This window comes from Bombyx mori, chromosome 27 (assembly GCF_030269925.1).
Source record: "Bombyx mori chromosome 27, ASM3026992v2".
Taxonomy (NCBI): Eukaryota; Metazoa; Arthropoda; class Insecta; order Lepidoptera; family Bombycidae; genus Bombyx; species Bombyx mori.
The window spans coordinates 9,575,320-9,596,770 of record NC_085133.1 but is presented as its reverse complement, the minus strand read 5'-3'; the positions used below and the strand labels follow the sequence as shown (position 1 = coordinate 9,596,770).

The 21,451-nt window shown below is 39.8% G+C and overlaps 1 protein-coding gene across 1 annotated transcript; it reads right to left on the bottom strand.

The window, feature by feature from the left end:
* Positions 1-589: 589 nt before the first annotated feature.
* LOC101745132 (facilitated trehalose transporter Tret1) lies at positions 590-13,275 on the bottom strand. Its single transcript, XM_021347910.3, has 3 exons — positions 12,487-13,275; positions 9,665-9,800; positions 590-3,639 (listed from the first exon to the last, which is right to left on the bottom strand). Exons 1-3 carry the CDS (start codon positions 12,505-12,507, stop codon positions 2,357-2,359), a joined length of 1,440 nt encoding a protein of 479 aa, XP_021203585.2. The 5' UTR covers positions 12,508-13,275; the 3' UTR covers positions 590-2,356.
* Positions 13,276-21,451: the final 8,176 nt, after the last annotated feature.

Here is a 21,451-nt window from a genome sequence, read left to right as displayed (position 1 = left end):
TATACACTTAATATATTTGAGGGTTACACTGAAATGGCCTCTCAAGGCCAGCTTAGATAGGAAAAAAAAATGGCATCTCAGAGAATATTACAGTTCTAGTACCATCAAAGTTCGATAGGTGGCGCTCAACTAGTTTTTATGTCACAGCGGAAATTTACCGGACTCCACTAAATTTATGTAATAGTTAGAACAAACTGGAACACATGAGTGCTTCACCCCAGAAATAGGCAGGATGGTGGTACTTATATACTTAGTACTTATTTCAATTTTTTTAACCGAAACACATCCCCTGTTGGACATCGACTTACCCGAGTATCGAAACATGTTTTTAATTAATCCCGAGTGTGTATTCTCTCTTAGTACCGGTCTGACCAGTTTATCTATCGATATACGAGCTTTAGACCAGACTGGATGCTCGGGCAAATTTTTGGCCATTTAGAGGGTCTAAGTATGCAATGCAAGTGCACAACCGGATAGCTATAAAAATATATATGTTTATTTAGTCCTTAGAGTTTCAAGAAAGCACTTTGGTTTTCGTCGAATCTTCAATTATGTCCGGAAGGATAACCACCGAAATAAAAGTTATATGTAATATTAATTAAATAGTATATTTAAGAAATTATCATTTACATTAATACACAAATCATAAAGTACCTAATATTTACATTCGTTATAAAATAGAAAAAAAAAGTTTTAACTTATTAATTACAATATCTTAAAAAAAACCTGACAGTTTCTTTGTGTGTTTGTCCTGAACGCGTTCTTGCATTATTCATCCCATTGGGATGAATCTCGATGCAATTTTGGCAGTTACAAGGTTTCTGTCTTCATAATAAACGTAAGAAAGTCACGCGGGATCTTTCAAAAGGATATTTCTTGGATTGCTATTAGTTACAGTGGAGACAGATCCAGTTTTATTCGAAAGTTTAACATTTAAAACTTAAAAATACATTAAATTAATATTGCCCCAACTCTTTCGTCAGGAACATTGATTATTTTTTTTTGTTTGTAGGTGAGCATCAGGCACGCCGGACCATAAAAGCTCTTTGATCCAGCTCTTAATGATTTTCTCTTCAGAAATATGCTGATCTATACCTTCAGAAGGGAAGTAAATTCAGGAGCTGGATGGTATATGAAATTTTATAGGTAAATTCTTTGTAGGAGAACTGCGAGGTACCAGATAATGACGAACTCTGCTCAAGTGGCCGGTTGTCCAATGGTTACAGCAGATGACAAGATCATCTGGAATAGTCTGTATGCTGTAGACTTAGGACAACACTACTGCATCTTTTCCCGTATATAAAGAAGGGTAAAGGACCCGACTCACTGGACAAAGGACAGAAGTGTTTTCAGATACTGGTCTTTGTTGGTCCACACAGGTAAGTTATACAGGTCTACGTATTCCTACCGCGAACCAACCAGGCATTCCGGTTTTAAGGGTGGGACAGCCGTTGTGTTATACAATCGAGCCTTCTATTTAATGTCTGGGTTGCGCCAAACTAGTTTCGTAGACAAGACCCTACTAAAAAACCGAACAGTTACTTTCTGTGTTGAAGTCAAAAGGAGTCAAGGAAGTCAAAAGTTGGTAGGCAGCGACTTAGCTCAGCTCCTGGGATTACTGAAATCCATGGGTGACGGTAATAATTCACCATCAGGTGGGCCGTATGCTCGTCTGCCTACAAGGGCAATAAAAAAAATTATAGGGTGTTTGCGGTCCAGAGTCCTGGTATTTCGTGTATTTACTTCGGTTTTCACGGTTCGTATACCATAATTAAAACTAGTTTTCCACGCGTTTTTTAATGTCCTTATATTATTTGCGACAATTCGAATATTCTTTACTTAATTACATGCTACAACGTGGCTTTTGGAATTATTTGAAATTATTCCGTAACATCTAATTTACCATCGCACAGAGACTGAGTTCATCCCTATCTCAGAGACTATCTACAATCTCCATTTCTCTACTCCACGTTTCAAGGCATTTTTTATCACATTTCATTCGGCTCTACAAGAAATTTCATTTCAATTACCAAACGCTATGACTTCTATTCAATTGAGATTTAAAAAGGTAGTTCAAACCCTTTTTTAGCTCCTGAGGTTACGGTGTCTTTTTCATTTGGAAGTACCTGAACTTATAGTAACTGCTAATAACCAGATGAGACACACGGTCTTGCTTGCTTACAAATACAGATTCAAGTCCCTATTTTACGGTCTTATATCTCTTATCTATCGACTAGTTTCAAAGCGGCAGGCTTTTCAAAAACGGTCGGTAAACGTGCAATTAAATACTTTCTGCCATTTCTTACGGTCCCTCTGCTTCCTCTCTCTCTTCTGCTTCCAAAATACAAACTTCACTTCACTTAAGCATTTTAGTTTTAACGTCTGGCTCTTCAACATTTTTGAAGTCCTTAAATTTACCGTAATTAAAGTAATCCTCGATTTCTTGAAGCGTCTTATCTTTAGTTTCAGGTAATGTGACATATAATATTGCCAAAGAAATACCCATAATAATGCCGAAAACGGCGAACGTACCGTGCACAGCGATCTTGGCTAATAAATGGGGTGTTAAAAGTAATCCAAGCATGAGTATAACGGACATGAATATCCCTGCTACAGCTGAACCCGCTCCCCTATGCTCCAACGGGAATAGTTCTCCCAAAAACGCCAAAGGTATCGGGGTGCAACCTAAATTAGCAAGAATAAAATAAACCACAAATAAAGCTATAGGAACCCAGTGGTATTTATCAGGTATCACTCCCTGAGCCACTAAAAATAGATAAGCACAAACAATAATTAGGACAAAAAAGGCAGCAAATCCGGTAGAAAAAAGTAAGGTACGTCTTTTCATCACTTTGACTAATATGGAAGAGCAAACCGCACTAACAGTTATAATCACATCTATGCACATTGTGTAGTAAAATGATTGCGATTTGCTCCCAGTAATTTCGGCTATAATCTGCAATGCGTAAGCGGGGAATATGTGTCGGCCGCACGTTTCTAACAGGATAGTTCCGTTCAGTAATATAAAGAGCGGCTTCAAGAAGTTCTTCTTCGTGAATTTCTTTAAGAAGTCAACTAGTTTATCCGTAAATGTTAATTCTTTCGTCTTCGTCGCAACTCTATTGGTTTGTGATTGCATCATGTTTTCCAGTTCTCTGTACGATTCTTCAGTCTTTCCACGCAGAAAATAGAAGTTTTTTTCGCTTTGCTCGTACTGCTGCTTCGATATTAACCACGCAGGGCTCTCGGGCCACGTGCTAATGATCGCCATTGAAATAATATATGGAATCGTTGCTTGCAAAGCGACGGTCCTCCAATTGTAAAAGTGTCCTAAGATATGGACGAGCATCCCCCCTAAGCATACCGAAGCTGTTTTCATATTTAAATACATTCCTCGATATTTCGGACTACTGTATTCTCCGATGACAATGGCTCCTAACGCGACTGTACCGCCAGCGCTCATTCCACCCAGAATCCTCCCTATCATTAGCACGGGGATGTTGTTACCGAAGTATATCAATAACCAGCCTATCAGTCCGGGCATCATGATAATAAAATGGGCAACTTTTCGTCCGTATGCTTCCATAAGAGTCGAGGACATGAAGAAACCGGGTATTCCAGAAATGCCAACCGATGACGCTGAAAAGAAATATTTAAAAATTAGTTTTGATCTACCAAGTCAATGGATTTTTTATTTTTTTTATTTTTATTTTTTATTCCTTAGATGGGTGGACAAGGTCACAGCCCACCTGTTGTTAAGCGGTTACCGGAGCCCATATACATCTACAACGTAAATGCGCCACCCACCTTGAGATATAAGTTCTAAGGTCTCAGTATAGTTACAACAGCTGTCCCACACCCTTCAAACGCATTACTGCTTCACGGCAGAAATAGGCAGGGCTGTGGTACCTACCCGTGCGGACAAGAGCTCCTACCACCAGTAAAAAAATTTTGTACACCAATGCAAAATCAAGACATAAATGCCTAACATCAAATACAAAATGTACAATGGGCGGTCGTATCGCTAAAAGCGATCTCTTCCAGACAACAACGTTAACAGAAAACATCTACTGAGCTAAATGAATGAAGGCGTACCTACTTATTTAAAATATATACACATATATACAAATACAATAATATAATGAAAATGTTACATTTTAAAAATAAAAATAAATACAATTTAAAAAAAATTCCTATCATGCATGCAATAATTTGCATACACTAATCGAACAATTTACCCTGACATAATTCAATTAAGCTGACAACTAATTGTTAAAATTAGTGGTCCCGCAGTAGTCGAAATTCGACTTTAATTAATTGAAATTGCAGTCGTCGTGGCCTAAAGGATAAGACGTCCGTTGCATTCGTGTTGAGCGATGCACCGGTGTTCGAATCCTGCAGGCGCGTACCAATTTTTCTGATGAAATACGTACTCAACAAATGTTCACGATTGACTTCACGATGAATGAATAACATCGTGTAATAAAAAACAAACCCGCAAAATTATAATTTGCGTAATTACTGGTGGTAGGACCTCTTGTGAGTCCGCGCGGATAGGTATATACCCTGCCTATTTCTGCCGTGAAGCAGTAATACGTTTCGGCTTGAAGGGTGGGGCAGCCGTTGTAACTATACTGAGACTTTAGAACTTGTATCTCAAGGTGGGTGGCGCATCTACGTTGTGATGTCTATGGGCTCCAGTAACCACTTAACACCAGGTGGGCTGTGAGCTCTTCCACCCATATAAGCAATAAAAAAAATATATATATATAATTATAAGTTTAAACATTGTTATTGTTCTATTGTCGAGAACTATTATAATTCGATAATATAATCACAGTATTCGCCAAAACTGCACTATAGATCAATAATATTAAAGACAAACAATATTAATCTATTCTCAATTCGACCACAGCCTTAAACAATAACAAAAGTTTCCCAATTGACAGTAAACAAAGAGTATGTTTTTATGTATGTGTTGTGTCAAATACATGGTAGTGTGTGTAATGCTTTTTTTATTGATATAATGCGTTTTTATGCATAATAAATACGTATTGGGAGTGAATTTCACAAATGAATGGCCTGAACGATGAAGGAAATATCTTAAAACCTTTTGGATTGCATTTTAGCAACATTAATTGCATACCATGACCATCAACGCTGGTGTCCCACAAGGTTCGGTGCTCTCCCCCACGCTTTTCATACTGCATATCAATAACATGCTAAGTATCTATTTATGGCATGCATTGCTATGCGGATCATAGCACGGGGGATGCGCGATATATCGGCCATCAGAGTCTCTCTCGAAGCGTTGTACTGTTCCATACTGTTGATGTATTATGTGTATGTAAGTATATTAGTATGTATTGTATGTAAGTATGTATATTGGTTATATAATTGGTATATAAATATTGGGATATATTTCATATTATATGTAAACGGTATATATTTTGTTTATTGTATGTATATATTTTCTATAATATATTATCTATAGTACACCGCAACATACCTGCTATATTTTTTATATTTTCTAGAATTTCTATAAATTAAAGGGTTATCTGGAAGAGATCGCTTTTAGCGATAAGACCGCCTATTGTACAAATGTATCTGCTTTTTTTGATTGTTTTTTGAATGTAAATTGTGTTTTGGTGTGCAATAAAGTGTATTCTCTCTCTCTCTCTCTCTCTCTCTCTCTCTCTCTCTTGTACACAAGAGGCGATTAAAACTTGTGTCTGAAGTCGAACAGATATTCCTGTGCTGAGTTTGTTTGGTCTTTGTCTGTGTGTATAGTATCTGTATACGTATGATGTATTATTTTATTCACACCAAAATAAAGTTTAGCCCAGTAAAACTATAGCACAAACTGAGCTGCTCTATAAAGAGAAACAGCATTTAAAGCTATTGCTTCACCAGTTTTTATGTTTTTTTTAAATTCAATATTCAAAATTGTTTTAATATTTCTAATGTTTCTTCTTCTAATGCTTCAATATTCAAAATACCATTCATGTCACCTGTATATCATATTATAACCTCTTTTAAGATTTATGTCAAAAATCAACCCCACGAAAAGCACAGCGGTGCTCTTCAAAAGGGGTCGCCTTCCGGACACCACTTCGAGCATCCCACTCCTTAATAAGCGCGCAAAAACTGCTGGTAGCCCGTCGCGCGTCCTCTACGAGCTTACTTACTCCTGATACAGTATTAATTTTTTAACCGTTCTCGAAAAAAAAAAAAAACTTAACTCGAATTCACCATAAAACGCACCTCGATGAATAATAAACCGCACATATCACTATTCGTCCAATTGACAACACTGCCAAGAAAGAATTTAGGGGAATTCCCTAAGCATAACATTTGAAATTCTCTCATTTCAGTTGTCATGATTAAAGTGGGGCTTGCAGCCTGTCATATTTATAGGAGAAGGATAAAATAGGAGAAATTTCCAAAACTTCAGTTCGATCGAAATTTCTGGTAAGGATTCGAGGGCTCCCTGAGCTTGAGGGCCCCGGGGCACTGCCCCGCCTAGCCCCTGGGTAGCTACGCCACTGCTCAAGGCTATCAGCATAGGTAGGAAAAATATATATGTCATAAACCATATAGAGGTTACATAAATAAACGCAAATAAGTGTGTCAGTATCTGGTATAACACAGGGAATCCTAATTTGGGACCGGATGTTCCCAGTTACTATTATAAAAACACTGGTGGCCTTTAATACAACCAATGTGTAGTTATTCACAAAGTGTGAAAGCATAAAACGTAAGATCAATCTAGTTTGTAAGCGTGGTCACTATGGAAGTACCTTAAGATTAAACTGGTAAAGCTAGACAAAATTTCCCAATAAAACAATGGTTAGAAAACCTTGCAAATCTCTATGCAATCTAGGTTGGATTCCTAGAACTAGGTCAAGCTATTAATAATGTTATGAATTTGTAGCGATTCGTAGATATTCTTTCCTCCTCCTTGAGACGCATTTCTCATGTCTGAGGGCCGTGACCATCTCCTCCCATTATCCTTCTAGATATTCTTTGGGATGTTTTAAAAAATCACCAAGAACCACGAAGGTGAAGAATCTGGGTTCGCAATAATGAATTTACTTGTATTTTACTAGTGGTAGGACCTCTTGTGAGTCCGCACGGGCAGGTACCATCGCCCTGCTTATTTCTGCCTTGAAGCTGAAACACGTTTCGGTTTGAAGGGTAGAGCAACCGCTGTAACTATACTGCGACCTTAGAACTTATATCTCAAGATGGGTGTCGCATTTACGTTGTAGATGTCTATGGGCTCCAGTAACCACTTAACATCAGGTGAGCTGTGAGCCCGTCCACCAATCTAAGCAATAAAAAAAATATGTACGCTATATCAAGGCGCAATTTATTACTGTATTTTTTTCCATTTAGTGAAACCGTCTTCCGCCATTGCACATTAGATAGAAGTCTCAGTTGCAAAGGCTTTATTATGGTCGCATCGCTCAATATGAGTGTGCACTATACCTTATCCTCAAAGCAAGATATAGTCATTTCTGTGTTTAAAAAAAAATGTTTACCATTACAAACGCGATACGACTCACGGAATCATTGCGTCACTTAATCAGAAATCCCGTGCAAAAGTTGAAGTTTCATTGCCAATTATTATTATTATCTTTTTTAACGATCACGGCACGTTCACTGGTCCCGTGCTAAGTTCGTAAAGAACTTGTGTTACAGGTACCAGATAACGGAAATAAATGTAAGATTTTTATTATACACATACATATATTAAACTAGCTGACCCGGCAAACGTTGTGTTGCCCTAAATAAGATTTCTAGGGAAATTCTACTGTAGAAAAAAAAACCTCATTTAACCACATAATACCTCATTATAAACAAAAAAATATATATCCAAAAAATTAAAATTAAAAATAAATGTTTAGGGTGGACAACCCTTTTCACTTAGGGGTATGAAAAATAGATAGTAGCCGATTCTCAGACCTACTGAACATACTATTGATACACAAATAAAACCAAAAAAACATGGCTGAAAAATGTATAGTATTGTATAATAGCTCTCAAATATATTAAGTGTATAATCTATGATGTATAGTGAGTAAGTAAGACAGGAGACCGGCTTCGTCCTCATCCCTACTACGTGATGTTTGCTGGATGAGTGGTGACACCTGGTGGGGTTAGCTGATCGATAGTTGATCAGTAGTCGACCGGCGAGGGCGGGAGATCAAATTCAATTTAAAAAAAACATAATTAAAGGAACTTGAAATTATAAACTCTGAATAAGAATTTATCGTACTACAATTATAATATTTGATTGCCATCTTGCAACCTTATTGTGGATCTGTGCATAGAATAAAAAAAATATTAATCGGGATGGAAAAATAGGGGTTGATCGTATAAGAGTGAAAATTGAGAGAAATATAATTTTTTTTATTTTAGTCATGACAAAACAAAATAAAAATCTTGCCAAAAAAATTCAAGTTTATAATTAACAAATAAAAAATAGGGGTTGATCATAGAGGGATGAAAATTTGAGAGTAACATCAGATTTTTTATTTTAATTCCTGACAAAATAAAAATAAAAATGAAAATCTTGCCAAAAAAATTAAAGTTTATATAATTATAAACAATGCCCGTTGGACCGATGACTTGCGGCGATATGCTGGGAGAGATTGGATGCGGAAGGCGGAGGATCGTTCATTGTGGCGGACTATGGGAGAGGCCTACATCCAGCAGTGGATAGATACAGGCTGATGATGATGAATTATAAAAAATAATATTTATACAAATAAAAAATAGGGGTTGATCGTAGAGGGGTGAAAATTTCAGAGTAATATGAATTTTTTTATTCTACGTCATGACAAAATAAAAACAAAATTCTCGCAAAAAATTTTAAAGTTTTTAATTAGCAAATAAAAAATAAGGGTTGATCGTAGAGATGTCAAAATTTAGGGTTGTATGTATTTTTATATGCTGTATCATAAAAAAATAAAATAAAATTTTTTTGTCTAAAAATTAAAAAAAAAAATTTAGGGGTGGACTACCCCTAACATTTAGGGGGATGAAAAATAGATGTTCGCCGATTCTCATAGATACCGGATAAGCACAAAAAGTTTCATCAAAATCGGTCAAGCCGTTTCGGAGGAGTATGGCAACGAAAACTGTGACACGAGAATTTTATATATTAGATATATATCCATAACCCTGGAAAATACATTTTATATTTATCATACAAATATCTTCCCTTGGCGGGTTTCGAACCCGCGACCCCCTTGTGTAGTGACCATGTCACTTACCACTACACCAGACGGCCGTTAATTATTGACGTAAACATAAATAGCCTGTTTGAATGTACTTTTATAAAGCTGTATCAGAAAAGTGTTTGTTCATTGAAGTAATAAATGAAGACAAACCTAGGCCCTATAGTGGGTAATATTATAAATATCTCGGTACAAAACACCTATCCCGCTTGCAAGGGATAGAAGTAAGAACTTTTGAAGTATTCTATCTCATTCTCTCGCAGGCTAAATCGTCGCATTAATCGTTTGTCCTTTTTCAGTGTCGCTCTTCCGTTACATCGAATTTGGCGTCGCAATGGTAGTTAAGCTGTTTATCACTATTTTAGTCTTTCAAACCTCACAAGCACTATAACTTCTTTAACAAAATCAAGGCCACTCACATAGCCATGAAGCCGTATCCAAATCGGTTGGTATGGGAGAGTCAGGTGCTTGTAGAGCTGGCAGGAGACTCGTGGTATAGCTCAGCAGTATACCCTGCCCGACCATGTTTATAAGAACTGCAGATACCGCCCATGTCTGGAAGATTAAATGAAAACACGTTATTCTTCAGTTCTGGTTTTAAATGAAGAATATCTTGGATAAGTGAAGTGCTTTTTTGCTACCGAAGTACGCGTCTACATGCCAAGTCACTATTTACCATTTAGAGGTCTTTTTTTGTTCCAAATCGTTGGACGCGTTGAGGATGGTAGGCGGCCCCTGTCGGGCTTAGACAGACTAAAGCTCCTGTGGATCTTCATCATACAACCGAGTATCGGACGAGATTAAAGGCAGTTAAGGCCACAAGACGAGGCGACGCGCTCTGAGTGAAGCGCGCAAATACACCTTAGCAAATAAACCTTAGCACTCAGGGAGCATCGTAACTTCAAGATTTGTCGGACACTATGTCACATGATTAGCTTTTGTTTATAAAGAATTCCACTTTGATATTATTTTATTCCGCAGACGGATGAGGTCACGGCCGACCTCACATTTCTGAGTTGTTTTCTCCAATGCCAGCACACATGTGACGCTATCACACATGCTATGCATAACTCAAAGATAAATGCCGTTACCAAATTTTATTTTTAATTGAATGTTCAATTAATTGAAAAAAAAAAGCAATTTGTATACCAAAAGTTAATATACAAAACTAAAAAACTGGTTACTTTTTTTCTGATGTAAGCAAGGGTTTTGTGAAGTTGTCGATTCTCTTTCTCTAAATATTTTCAGAATAAAACACTATGATTCTCGTCTGAGATGTTGTATACAGCACGGGTAGGTATAATCTTTCCGATTCGAAGGGTACTTCATCCGCTACAAAGCGCAGATACTTCAATCTACTATCTCAAAACGGTGGGATTTAACTTGTGATGTGATCCCGGCACCCGGCATCATGAACGAAGGGAAAATAGTTAAACGAATTCTGTGTCCAGCTAATCGACCACTAATCACGAAATAAGTAAATTTAGAACTCTGTGGAGATGGCGTATAAGGATATTTTTCATTTCGCTAAATCTCTTGTCTACTTGACAGATCATTGTTCGCCTGATGTTAAATACGTTACTAGAGACCACAGAATTGGTCCACAGCAAGAAAATTTTGAACCAGATAATAATTTTCAATCTGAAATGGAAAAGCATGAATGCTCTGCTAAAATGAGGATTTTGTACGCTACGAAAATTTGCGAATGATGCATTCTTTCACCACCCTAGGGCTAGGTAGAATCTAAGTTAGTAATGTAGTCTCCGAGTTGTCCAGATATGATAGGAGTTCCGGGATCACTGACCAAGCTACCTTCATAACTTAGATCAGCTCACTCAAAACGAAGCCTGTGGATTTTCATTGTCTTCTTTTATCGAGCATTCGTGGCAAACTAATCACACTCTTCTTTCCGAGATTCCCCGCGTTAATACCAGATACTATTTCAGGGTAGGTTGCAGAATGTAACCTACCCTAGGCTTGGCAACAGCCGAAGATGTCTACACCAGAATAGATGAACAGAAAATGAAAGTCGCGAATACCTAAGTTGCCCATACGCTCCTGTAACAACTTTAGAGATCACCATCACTGTCGGTTACTCTTGGTAGAGCAGTCGTGGTCATGTGGAATCCTTGTTTTTTAAAGCCTTGACAGCCGTTCTCCGTAGTTCGCGAGCTGAGGCTTGGCGCACGCACTCGTTAAGTGGGGTTTTAGTAAGGTCTTTCGCTTTGGTAAGGATTTTGGTTTGGTAAGTATTTTCATCTGATCAGTTTTGCGCATGGGGCTTTGTCCATGTGATCTTTTACTATTGACCCTACCCTGAACAATAAGTTTCTCGATATACTCTGCAGCTTTAGACAAGGAGGGCCATTTACACAAGGAGCTCTTTTTTCCAATTTGTTTTTTTTGTTTTTGTCAATTTCATGATAGCGGTAGGCAGCAGCTTGGCTCTGCCCCTGGCATTACTGAAGTCCATGGGCGACGGTAACCCCTCACCAGGTGGGCCGTGTACTCGTCTGCCTACAAGGGCAATAAAAAAAATATTCATGGACCTAACTCGAACCTAGTTTTAAATAAATTGCCTTTATTCACAACTAGCGACCCGCCCTCGCTTCGCTTCGGAAACATTAAAACACACATGAAACCAAAAAAAAAAAAAAAAAAAAAGTAGCCTATGTTCATCAGGTACAATGTCGGCTTCTAATGGAAAAAGAATTTTTCAAATCGGTCCAGTAGTTTCGGAGCCTATTCGAAACAAACAAACAAACAAATCTTTCCTCTTTATAATATTATATAGTATAGATTAAAATAACTTAAGCGGTTACATATCGCGTTTATTATTATTCCTTTCATTGTTTCCTTTTGCATTCGCGTTAATTGAATTTTACCCCACCGACATTGAGTAAGCAAGAAGCACTTTTTAAGAATTATAAAACCAAATAAAAAGTCGAGAGTAAATAAATTATTATAATTGTATAGAGAAACAGTATAAGAAAACGTGTAGTTAATTCGTTTACATAAATTAGATCTCGATTAATTAAAATTTTAATTTATGTTCGGAAAAAAAGAAAAAAAAACATTTAAATCTGGTAACAGTACAAAAAATCAAAAACAAAGAATAAAGCGTGTGCATATTAATTTAGAAAAAAAAAAAACAGAAAATGATCTACATTAGATGCGCTAGTATTTTAAATATTGGTACGAGAATAACATTTTTTTATTTTGTTTTTTGTTTTTTCCTCACCTGTTTTAGAAACGGTTTCATTATTCAACTGTCTCCGGCTCACTGAAGACTCGTTATGGCGAAAAAACGAGCACACCACGAATATAGATTAATGTTTTATTGCACCCGCCAACGTAATCATAGCTCGGATGATAATTATTGTTTGTAAATGATAAATACACTTTCGTGTTCTACCAGGACTTTCTTTCTTCAATTTCGATCCAAATTCATAGCGATCCTGCTCCACGGGTACAGACGGGTCGGGCACAGACGGGTCGGGTACAGACGGGTCGGGTACAGACCCGACTCTGATCGCATCGCAATTGTAAAGATAAAAAAATACTTTCTTTGTGAATTAATCCCAGATTATAAACTTTCTTTATCCGAAATTTCATTCATGCGTTGTCGCGTAGTAGTCAGGGTCTGGTATTGAGTGGACACAGTCACTCAGGGCTACTGAAGTCAACTAGGTATTGCAGAGGACTCATCAAACCTCCAAGTAAACTATAGCTACGACGATTGGAGAACTTACTGGTGGGTGAGAGACTGTGCCGCGGTTAAATCTGCGGCAAGGAAGCGACACATATTGTATGCTCATGTTTATGAACGGCATCCATCATGTAATAATGTAGGTTTGGGACTAGGCCGCGGAACGGGAGAAGAAACGTTATTTTTTCCTCTTGGCGCCGTGCCCTTCATCGGAGGAGGGCGTTCGTCCAGATCTGGCCCCTGTGAGAAGGTAGTCTCCTCCCGGAATGGTCGAGGTCAAGGCTGCACCGCACGTTACCGTCATGATAGCTCGCTGGAACCAGGAGGATGGGACTTGCAACGTTGCTTGTCTCCCACAAGGTGGGTCGACGGCCTGTTGAAGGTCTGCGGAATCCGCTGGATGTAGACAGAGCAGAGCCAGTCATTGTGACGAGGCCCATGACCAGCAGCCAGTATCTGTGGGCTGATGAATATATAGATCGATTATTAAAATTCCGAACAACTAATAACACGCGCCAAGTCAAAAATTTTTGTTGGAAGAAAATTGAAATACACAAATATTATGTATAAATTTGAAGCCGAGAATTTGTGAGTTTACAAGCATTTCTTATTTCTGCCGCGAACCCGTCATGTGGCTTATAACGTGGGGCCGTTTAAGAACTGGGATCACCATTGGACAATGCAATGGAGACTTAGAGCTCACGTGACAAGGTGGATGTTGGCATTCACCTTGTAATGTCTAAGGACTATTCTTTAGAGAAGTGAACAACCTCACGGTCCACCAGGTATAAAGATGTTAGAGCTCATAGACATCAACAAAGTAAATGCCGCTACCCTTTTGAGACATGAGTTCTAAGTCCATAGTTCTATAGTACAAAAGATCCTCCATCCTTCTTCCCGTAACGCATTACAGCTTCGCGACGCAAATAGGGGTGGTGGTACCTACCCGTGCGGGCTCACAAAACGCTCTTTCACCCGTGAATCTCAAACTCACACCCATTCTGATCACTTTAGATTTGAGCGTATTACTGCCTCGCGTAAGAATTGGGGACCAGTATCCGTGTGGTCTCGCAATCCCTACCACTAATATTTGTGGCTGTGTTTGTTCGTATTAGGTGGATCCTTGCTTCGTTATCGCACAGCAGCCGTACCTATCTACGGGAGATAGTGTCTCGTCGCGCTTATGTCGCATTGTAGTAATGAAAATTGTTAAACACATAATTTTTATCAGATAATTCTAACCAATTATTTGCGAGAAGGCTAATGAATTCTGGAAAGCAACAGAAATTATATTATATTATACGATTTTGTAATATATACAGCCTTGCACTGAATTTCGTAACAGATTTAAAGTGTATACAGCAGAATAGAAAAGGGCTTAGCAGTATTTATAACAACTGTGTACCTTTGATTCTATAGAAGCCATCATAATATATAATGAATGACATAGTTTATACATCTAAGACTAAATATATTTTATTCTCAAATAATGTTTTGAAATAAACACAATACCTCAATGACACTATATTATTATACTACCTATATACTTTATTATTGAGTTCCACACAATGCGAACTAAGGACAAAATATATGTATTAACTTCAAAGGTATTTTTACTGTTATTTTAGAAATATCAACTAGTCATATCGATATATTTCTGTAAACGCAGTGGTAATTTTTCAATGCCCTTCTTGAAGAAGTCAGGTGTGCAGGGAGCGAACAAGCTCTTTAAAAGCATTTTGTACTGCCTCTCGGAATGAAGTTTTTTTTCTACTAAAATGTAGCCGAAAGATTAAAAAAAGCAATAGTTTCTCGGCATTAGGTCTGGTGAGTTTGATGGATGACGCCGAACTTTAAATCCTAGGTCTTGTAGCTTAGAGACCATCTGTTGTGCCGTATGAGGGCAGCGGGGACGAGCTATTAACCAAAGCTGGTAACAGCTTCACCATTATTGTGTCCAGTTCCTCACCGTACACAACTGCTATTATGCTGGTGCCGTTATGACCGCTTACGTTTATCAAATGGTAAAGGTCTTATTGTTTCCCACTTGTTTCAGTCTTCATAGCAAAATGTGTCAAAAGTTCGAGGCAAAAATAGGCCTACGCGTGCTATCGATACCCAGAATAATAACGCATATTGATACTTTTTTATGGCACAATTTCATTACACGATGTTTTTTGCTTACCTATCTGTCAGCTCTAGAGGCTATTCTGGCTTTACTCTGATTGGCGTGTGAGCTCACTCACTCGTGAATTTACTAACATCTACCATAGTAGGAGCAGTGTCGCAGAATCTACAATCGGATTGGAATCGCGATCCACTGAGAAGATCCAGCGGGAAACTCAGTGGGTTTTGTTTATCTATGAGTTAAGTCTTTAACCAGTGTGTCTTCCGGTTACTGTCCTCGTTGAATCCGTCGCTTGCGACGAAGGGCTCGGCGACCGAATTAACCCATAGACACAACCCACTGAGTTTCTTGCCGGATCTTCTCAGTGGGTCGCGTTTCCGATCCGGTGGTAGATTCTGCGAAGCACTGCTTTTGCTAGGGCCAGTGTTAGCAACACTCCAGCTTGAGCCCCGTGAGCTCACCTACACGTTAGAGTGAAGCTGAAATAGCCTTGAAAGGCTATCAGCATTGCCAAAAAAAAGTGTGTGATGCTAGTGATGACATCTGGCACTGAGATGTGGTCGCTCACATTGTGCCTTATCAGAAGACTCAAGGTCACCCAAAGAGCAATGGAGAGAGCTATAAGTGAGGAGATTCGCAGGAAAACCATGGTAACCGACACAGCCCAAATGATTGCGACGTTGAAATGGCCTAGGGTAGGGCAAATTGCTCGTAAAACGGATGGCAGTTGGGGCTGAAAAGTTCTTGACCGCGTACCGAAAGACTTAACGTGGGTAGGCTTCCCACAAAACGGACTAACGACCTACAAGGGTTTACCGGGATTTGCTGGATTCATTGTGGAAGTTCGTGAACGCTTGTTTCAATTAGATTGTTATTTCTATATCATTCAGACATTCAAATATCGTTGCTTCATGTAAACAATTTAGAAGAGAAATAAAATTAAACGCACAAAAGGCGGATTATTCATTATAGCGCCATTAAAATTAAACACAACAAACATTACTTATATGACTGACAGATTAGAGATTGACTCGGCGGTGTAGTGGCTAGCGTCCTAACTGTTGCGCTGAGGGTTGTGGGTTCGACCCCTTCATCGGGCAAACATTGTGTGGCTACCCATACATCAGTCCGCTGAGTTTCTCGCCGGATCTTCTCAGCGGGTCGCGATTTCGATCCGGTAGTAGATTCATTCGCGAAGCAACTGCTCTTGAGTTGTTAGGTCCCCTTCCGAAGCTCTGCTCTGCTCTGAGGAATTGTTCGAGATGATACCGGCATCTCGTTTTTACCATCGCACCGCCCGCCACCGGACTAGAGTTCATCAATACTACCTGGAGCCACTGCGGTCATCCACAGTGCGTTTCCAGAGGTCTTTTTTGCCACGTACCATCCGGCTATGGAATGAGCTCCCCTCCACGGTGTTTCCCGAGCGCTATGACATGTTCTTCTTCAAACGTGGCTTGTGGAGAGTATTAAGCGGTAGGCAGCGGTTTGGGTCTGCCCCTGGCACTGCTGAAGTCCATGGGCGACGGTAACCACTCACCATCAGGTGGGCCGTATGCTCGTCTGCCTACAAGGACAATAAAAAAAAAAGCGCTCGGGCAGCTGTTAGCAAATCCAAGCCCTCCTGGCTGAGCTCGCCCGCCTGTCCTGTTGAAACTGAAAAGGCCTCAGAGCCACCAGTAATCATTCGATCATAAAAAAATAAAATAAAAAACATTGTGTGGTTAACAGGTTTGTTTGTCTGGGTGATTCTTATCTATATATGTTTACATTTAAATGAAAACGTATGTTTGTCAGTCTCTGATACACATAACACAATCATAAATTGGGGGCGGATGACTGTGGTGACCTTTTTTTTCTCAGCTCCCAGCTATTATACCTATGGACAAAATGTATCAAATTTGTATTTTGAATTATTAATTATATGTTCCGAAAGGCACCTGCTATGAATGAACTGTAGGGGTTAATGGGGTGAGGTGAAGAGTTTCGCGTATAGCGCATCGGCCTGGCGGCTTTTTTTTATTGTCCGTGCAGGCAGACCAGCATACGGCTCACCTGATTATGAGTGGTTACCGTCGCCCATGGATTTCAGCAATGCCAAGGGCAGAGCCAAGCCGCTACCTACCATGAGACGAGCATACGGCCCACCACAAGGGAGGACACGATCCAAAAATTGTAATTAGACAATCGTATTAATTCAATCAAGATCTAGCATCGTGCTAATGTTATACATTGATTCCGCGGTAGACACTTCGAAGCACTGCTCCTGTAAGGGCTAGTGTTAGCAAATTCTCTCAGACATAGTCCGTGAGCTCATCTACCCGTACGCGTAGTTGGAATAACCTCTTAGGCTGCCAACGAATAGATAGAAAAAAAAACCATTGATTTTGTCCGATTTCAAAAAGGAGGGTCAGTTTAGTCATCTTCAGTTTTATGTTAACAACAAAAAAAAATTGGGAAATATTTTTGTCCATGAAATAAGCGACATTTGTTTTTTAGCGCATTTAATTGATGTTTTTTGAAGCGGTTTATTTACTAACATAACTTTATGGTCTAATTGGGGTCCAATTATGGAGACTACCATTTTTATGTTCAATATTTTTTATGTATGCGGAGAGCCAACGAAGATTTCAAATCATTCAATCAATTCGATCAAAGCTTAGATTATTTTTATCGTTGAGCCACTGCACTAAATAGATAGAGATAACCACTATTATGTTTAAAATTTATAAAACTTAGAATTAGGATTAGGAAAAGATTAGGATACTTAATTGCGGGCTAATAACATAATAGTGACATATATTACCACTCTGTCAAGATTGATACCGAAAAAAAAAGAATACATACATATACTGCATATAACATATGCAGGGACATATGTTTGTATGCTGCATACATAGATACATAGCGGTATGCTGCATCAGTCGTCGTCGTGGCCTAAAGGATAAGACGTCAGGTGCATTCGTGTTGAGCGATGCACCGGTGTTGGAATCCCGCAGGCGGGTACCAATTTTTCTAATGAATTATGTACTCAACAAATGTTCACGATTGACTTCCACGGTGAAGAAATAACACCGTGCAATAAAAATCAAACCCTCAAAATTACAATTTGCGTAATTACTGGTGGTAGAACCTCTTGTGAGTCCGCGCGGGTAGGTACCACCACCCTGCCTATTTCTGCCGTGAAGCAGTAATGCGTTTCGGTTTGAAGGGCAGGGCAGCCGTTGTAACTATACTGAGACCTTAGATCTTAAATCTCAAGGTGGGTGGCGGCATTTACGTTGTAGATGTCTATGGGCTCCAGTAGCCACTTAATACCAGGTGGGCTGTGAGCTCGTCCACCCATCTAGCAATAAAAAAAAATTCATAGAGGTAGATACGACGTCAGCCCCTTCTCGAGTGTCAAGTAAAAACTAACGCATCATTCTCGTGTTCAGGTAACGCTTTATCATCATTGCATTCCATGTTTACAGCAAAAATTACGTAGCGCAATTAATTAATTATTACGGGCAGAATCATAAAGCTTATCTGAGTATTAGTTTTGTTTGCGTTCAGAATAGCGTAATTCGTCTTATCTTCATATCACGTGTGAATCTTACGTCGCACTAAGGAAATATCTGCCTAGATTTGACTGTCTTTCAATACGTTATGAATATATGTGTGCAGCTGCGTGCTCTGTTGTGGCACTTTTTTTGTTATTGCTTACATGCGTGGACGAGCTCACAGCCCACCTGGTGTTAAGTGGTTACTGGAGCCCATAGACATCTACAACGTAAATGCGCCACCCACCTTGAGATTTAAGCTCTAAAATCTCAGTATAGTTATAGCGGATGCCTCACCCTTCAAACCGAAACGCATTACTGCTTCACGGCAGAAAAAAGCAGGGCGGTGGTACCCACCCGCGCGGACTCACAAGAGGTCCTACCACCAGTAAACTTTGACCAGATGAAGGGTATTAATTTAAAAGGTTTATGGCGGTTGCCATCTCAGAACGTCAGAACACAAGATATTGGACAGAAGCCCGAATCTCTCCAACGAAATTTTCAACATAAGCATTGACATCGACATTATTTGGTACTTTTTTTGTCTACCTAGGCTGATGGTTTAGCTAGAGAGACCATATCAGCGTAACCTTAACCAATAGGTGAGCTCACGGCGCTTAAACCTAACCTAATGATGCTAACACGAACCCTAGCAAGAGCCGTGTTTCGCAGCATCTACCACCGGATCGAAAATGCGACCTCACTGAGAAGATCCGGCGAGAAACTCAGTGGGCTGTGTCTGTGGGCTAATTTACTCGCCAAGCCCTTCGTCGCAAGCGACGGGTTCGAAGAGAACGATGATCGATGCTTGGGGTACCTAAAAGCACCGTTAATGGATCGGGAGGATCCAAAATGACGTGTTTTGGGCGACGTCGACTGTTTACCATTTGGTCCGCGGGATCGGCGGCCACGATGAGAGGGTTCTCATGTTATTTATTTTATTTATTTATTTATCGTATGGCATTAGTTTACACTGCGTGGTTATAATTTAAATTTACAGTTTGTGAAATAATCGATAGCTTCTTCTGCTACATTTTTGAGATCTTCCACTTGGCCTGCGAATTTCGTTAGTGGGCATTCCATGACAATGTGGCGTACAGTTTGCTCTAGGCATCCGCATTCAGAGCTTTCGTTTTCCGTCCAGCCCCATTTCTTCCGCAGTTGGGTGCAGTGACCAACTCTCGTTCTGAGGTGGTTAAGCATGCACCATATTGGGCGTTTTTCTTTGAAACCAGGTGGGCGGGAGTGTGGATTCAGCTCGAACAGTTCAGGTAGGATACATCTGGCGATACATCTCGACGACCCGTCGGTCGGGCGTCCTCGGGGTGGCGCCGCGTGTCTGGTTGTAGTGTTGACCGCGGGAACCCCCCTACTCTGACCGGGTTTTGACCCCGGACGGAGATCGGACGTCGGGTGTAAGAGTGCAGGGGAGTCGTTTAGTGGGTGGGCCCTAAAATCCTTGGGCCCGCGGTCTGCTCTTAACAGCTGCAGACCGTTAAGTCTCACATACCCCGCGCGCCTCCTTGGCGCGGGGACCTCGTAGGAAGTTCGGCCCCGGCCCGAAAAAAAAAAAAAAAAAAGGATACCACTGGCTGACCATTCTTTAACCCAGGCCTCGTTTGTATTCCAATTGGAGTTCTCATGTTATGCCGCTTTATTGAAGTAAATACGTGAATCCTTGCCCTTAACTCCCTGTTCTTCGTCTTTAAGTGCCAACTTTTAACTAATTTCAGCAATTATTGAAACGATCTTTAACATGATTACTCTAAGCGAAGCCCGGGTGCATTGACCAAAGCATTGGCGCAAGTTTTTCTGCGCATTCCTTCAAGTGCGTGTATATATATTTAAAGATAGGATAACTAGGATATAAAAGGATGATGACACATAGTTACAAATCATTTTGTAATAATTTATTTATCTAGAAACGGCCATGACTTTGCTTGTTTCAGATGACATAACTTACATATTAAAATGATTCTTTCAAGGCACGTATAGAGCATTTTCGTTGGTTATCTTACGTAAATATACTTTTATCTTTGAACCCGTCCGGTGACTGACGGACAGAACTGAAAACAAAGTCTTGACAATGAGAGATTTGACATTTGAGTGACATTCAATGGCCCACACGTGCACAGTCGGGGCGATAATGCCGCCGACTCAATGTTCTGCAGGGGAGGTTAAGAGCGAGACAGCTTGCACTAACGACAGAACCCCGGTGTCTTTTTTTATTTTTTTTATTGCTTTTATAGGCAGACGAGCATACGGCCCACCTGATGGTGAGTGGTTACCGTCGCCCATGGACTTCAGCAATGCCAGGGGCAGAGCCAAGCCGCTGCCTACCGCTAAAGGATGGCCTCTCATGAGGATGGCCAGGAGAGTTTGCTCCACGCGGATATCGTCACTTTATTTCCCACCATGTCTAGCTTGAGCTCTGCCATATCCATACAAAGATAGTGTAAAAACTCACAACACAAACTTTATTATCAGCAGGCTTACATTTTATTACGGTTCATGCGTAGGAAAATTCGGATGTCGCATCTTAGAATAAACAGATGAAGTTTCCAGTGAAGCCTATGATGATTGATGTTCTTTTTTTTTAATTGCTTAGATGGGTGGACGAGCTCACGGCCCACCTGATGTTAAGTGGTTACCGGAGCCCATAGACATCAATAACGTAAGTGCCGCCACTCACCTTGAGACATGAGCTCTAAATATCTTACTTTTAACTATGGCTGCCCCGCCCTTTAAAACCGAAACGCATTACCGCTTCATAGCAGAAATAGGCAGGGTTGTGGTACTTACCCGGACTCACAAGAGGTCCTACCAC

Coding starts and splice junctions, on each gene's coding strand:
- LOC101745132 (XM_021347910.3), bottom strand. CDS start 12,507: ATGAAACCGTTTCTAAAACAG. Junction 9,801..12,486: donor TGAAACCGTTTCTAAAACAG/GTGAGGAAAAAA, acceptor TTAATCTTCCAG/ACATGGGCGGTATCTGCAGT. Junction 3,640..9,664: donor GGATACGGCTTCATGGCTAT/GTGAGTGGCCTT, acceptor ATTTCTTTTCAG/CGTCATCGGTTGGCATTTCT.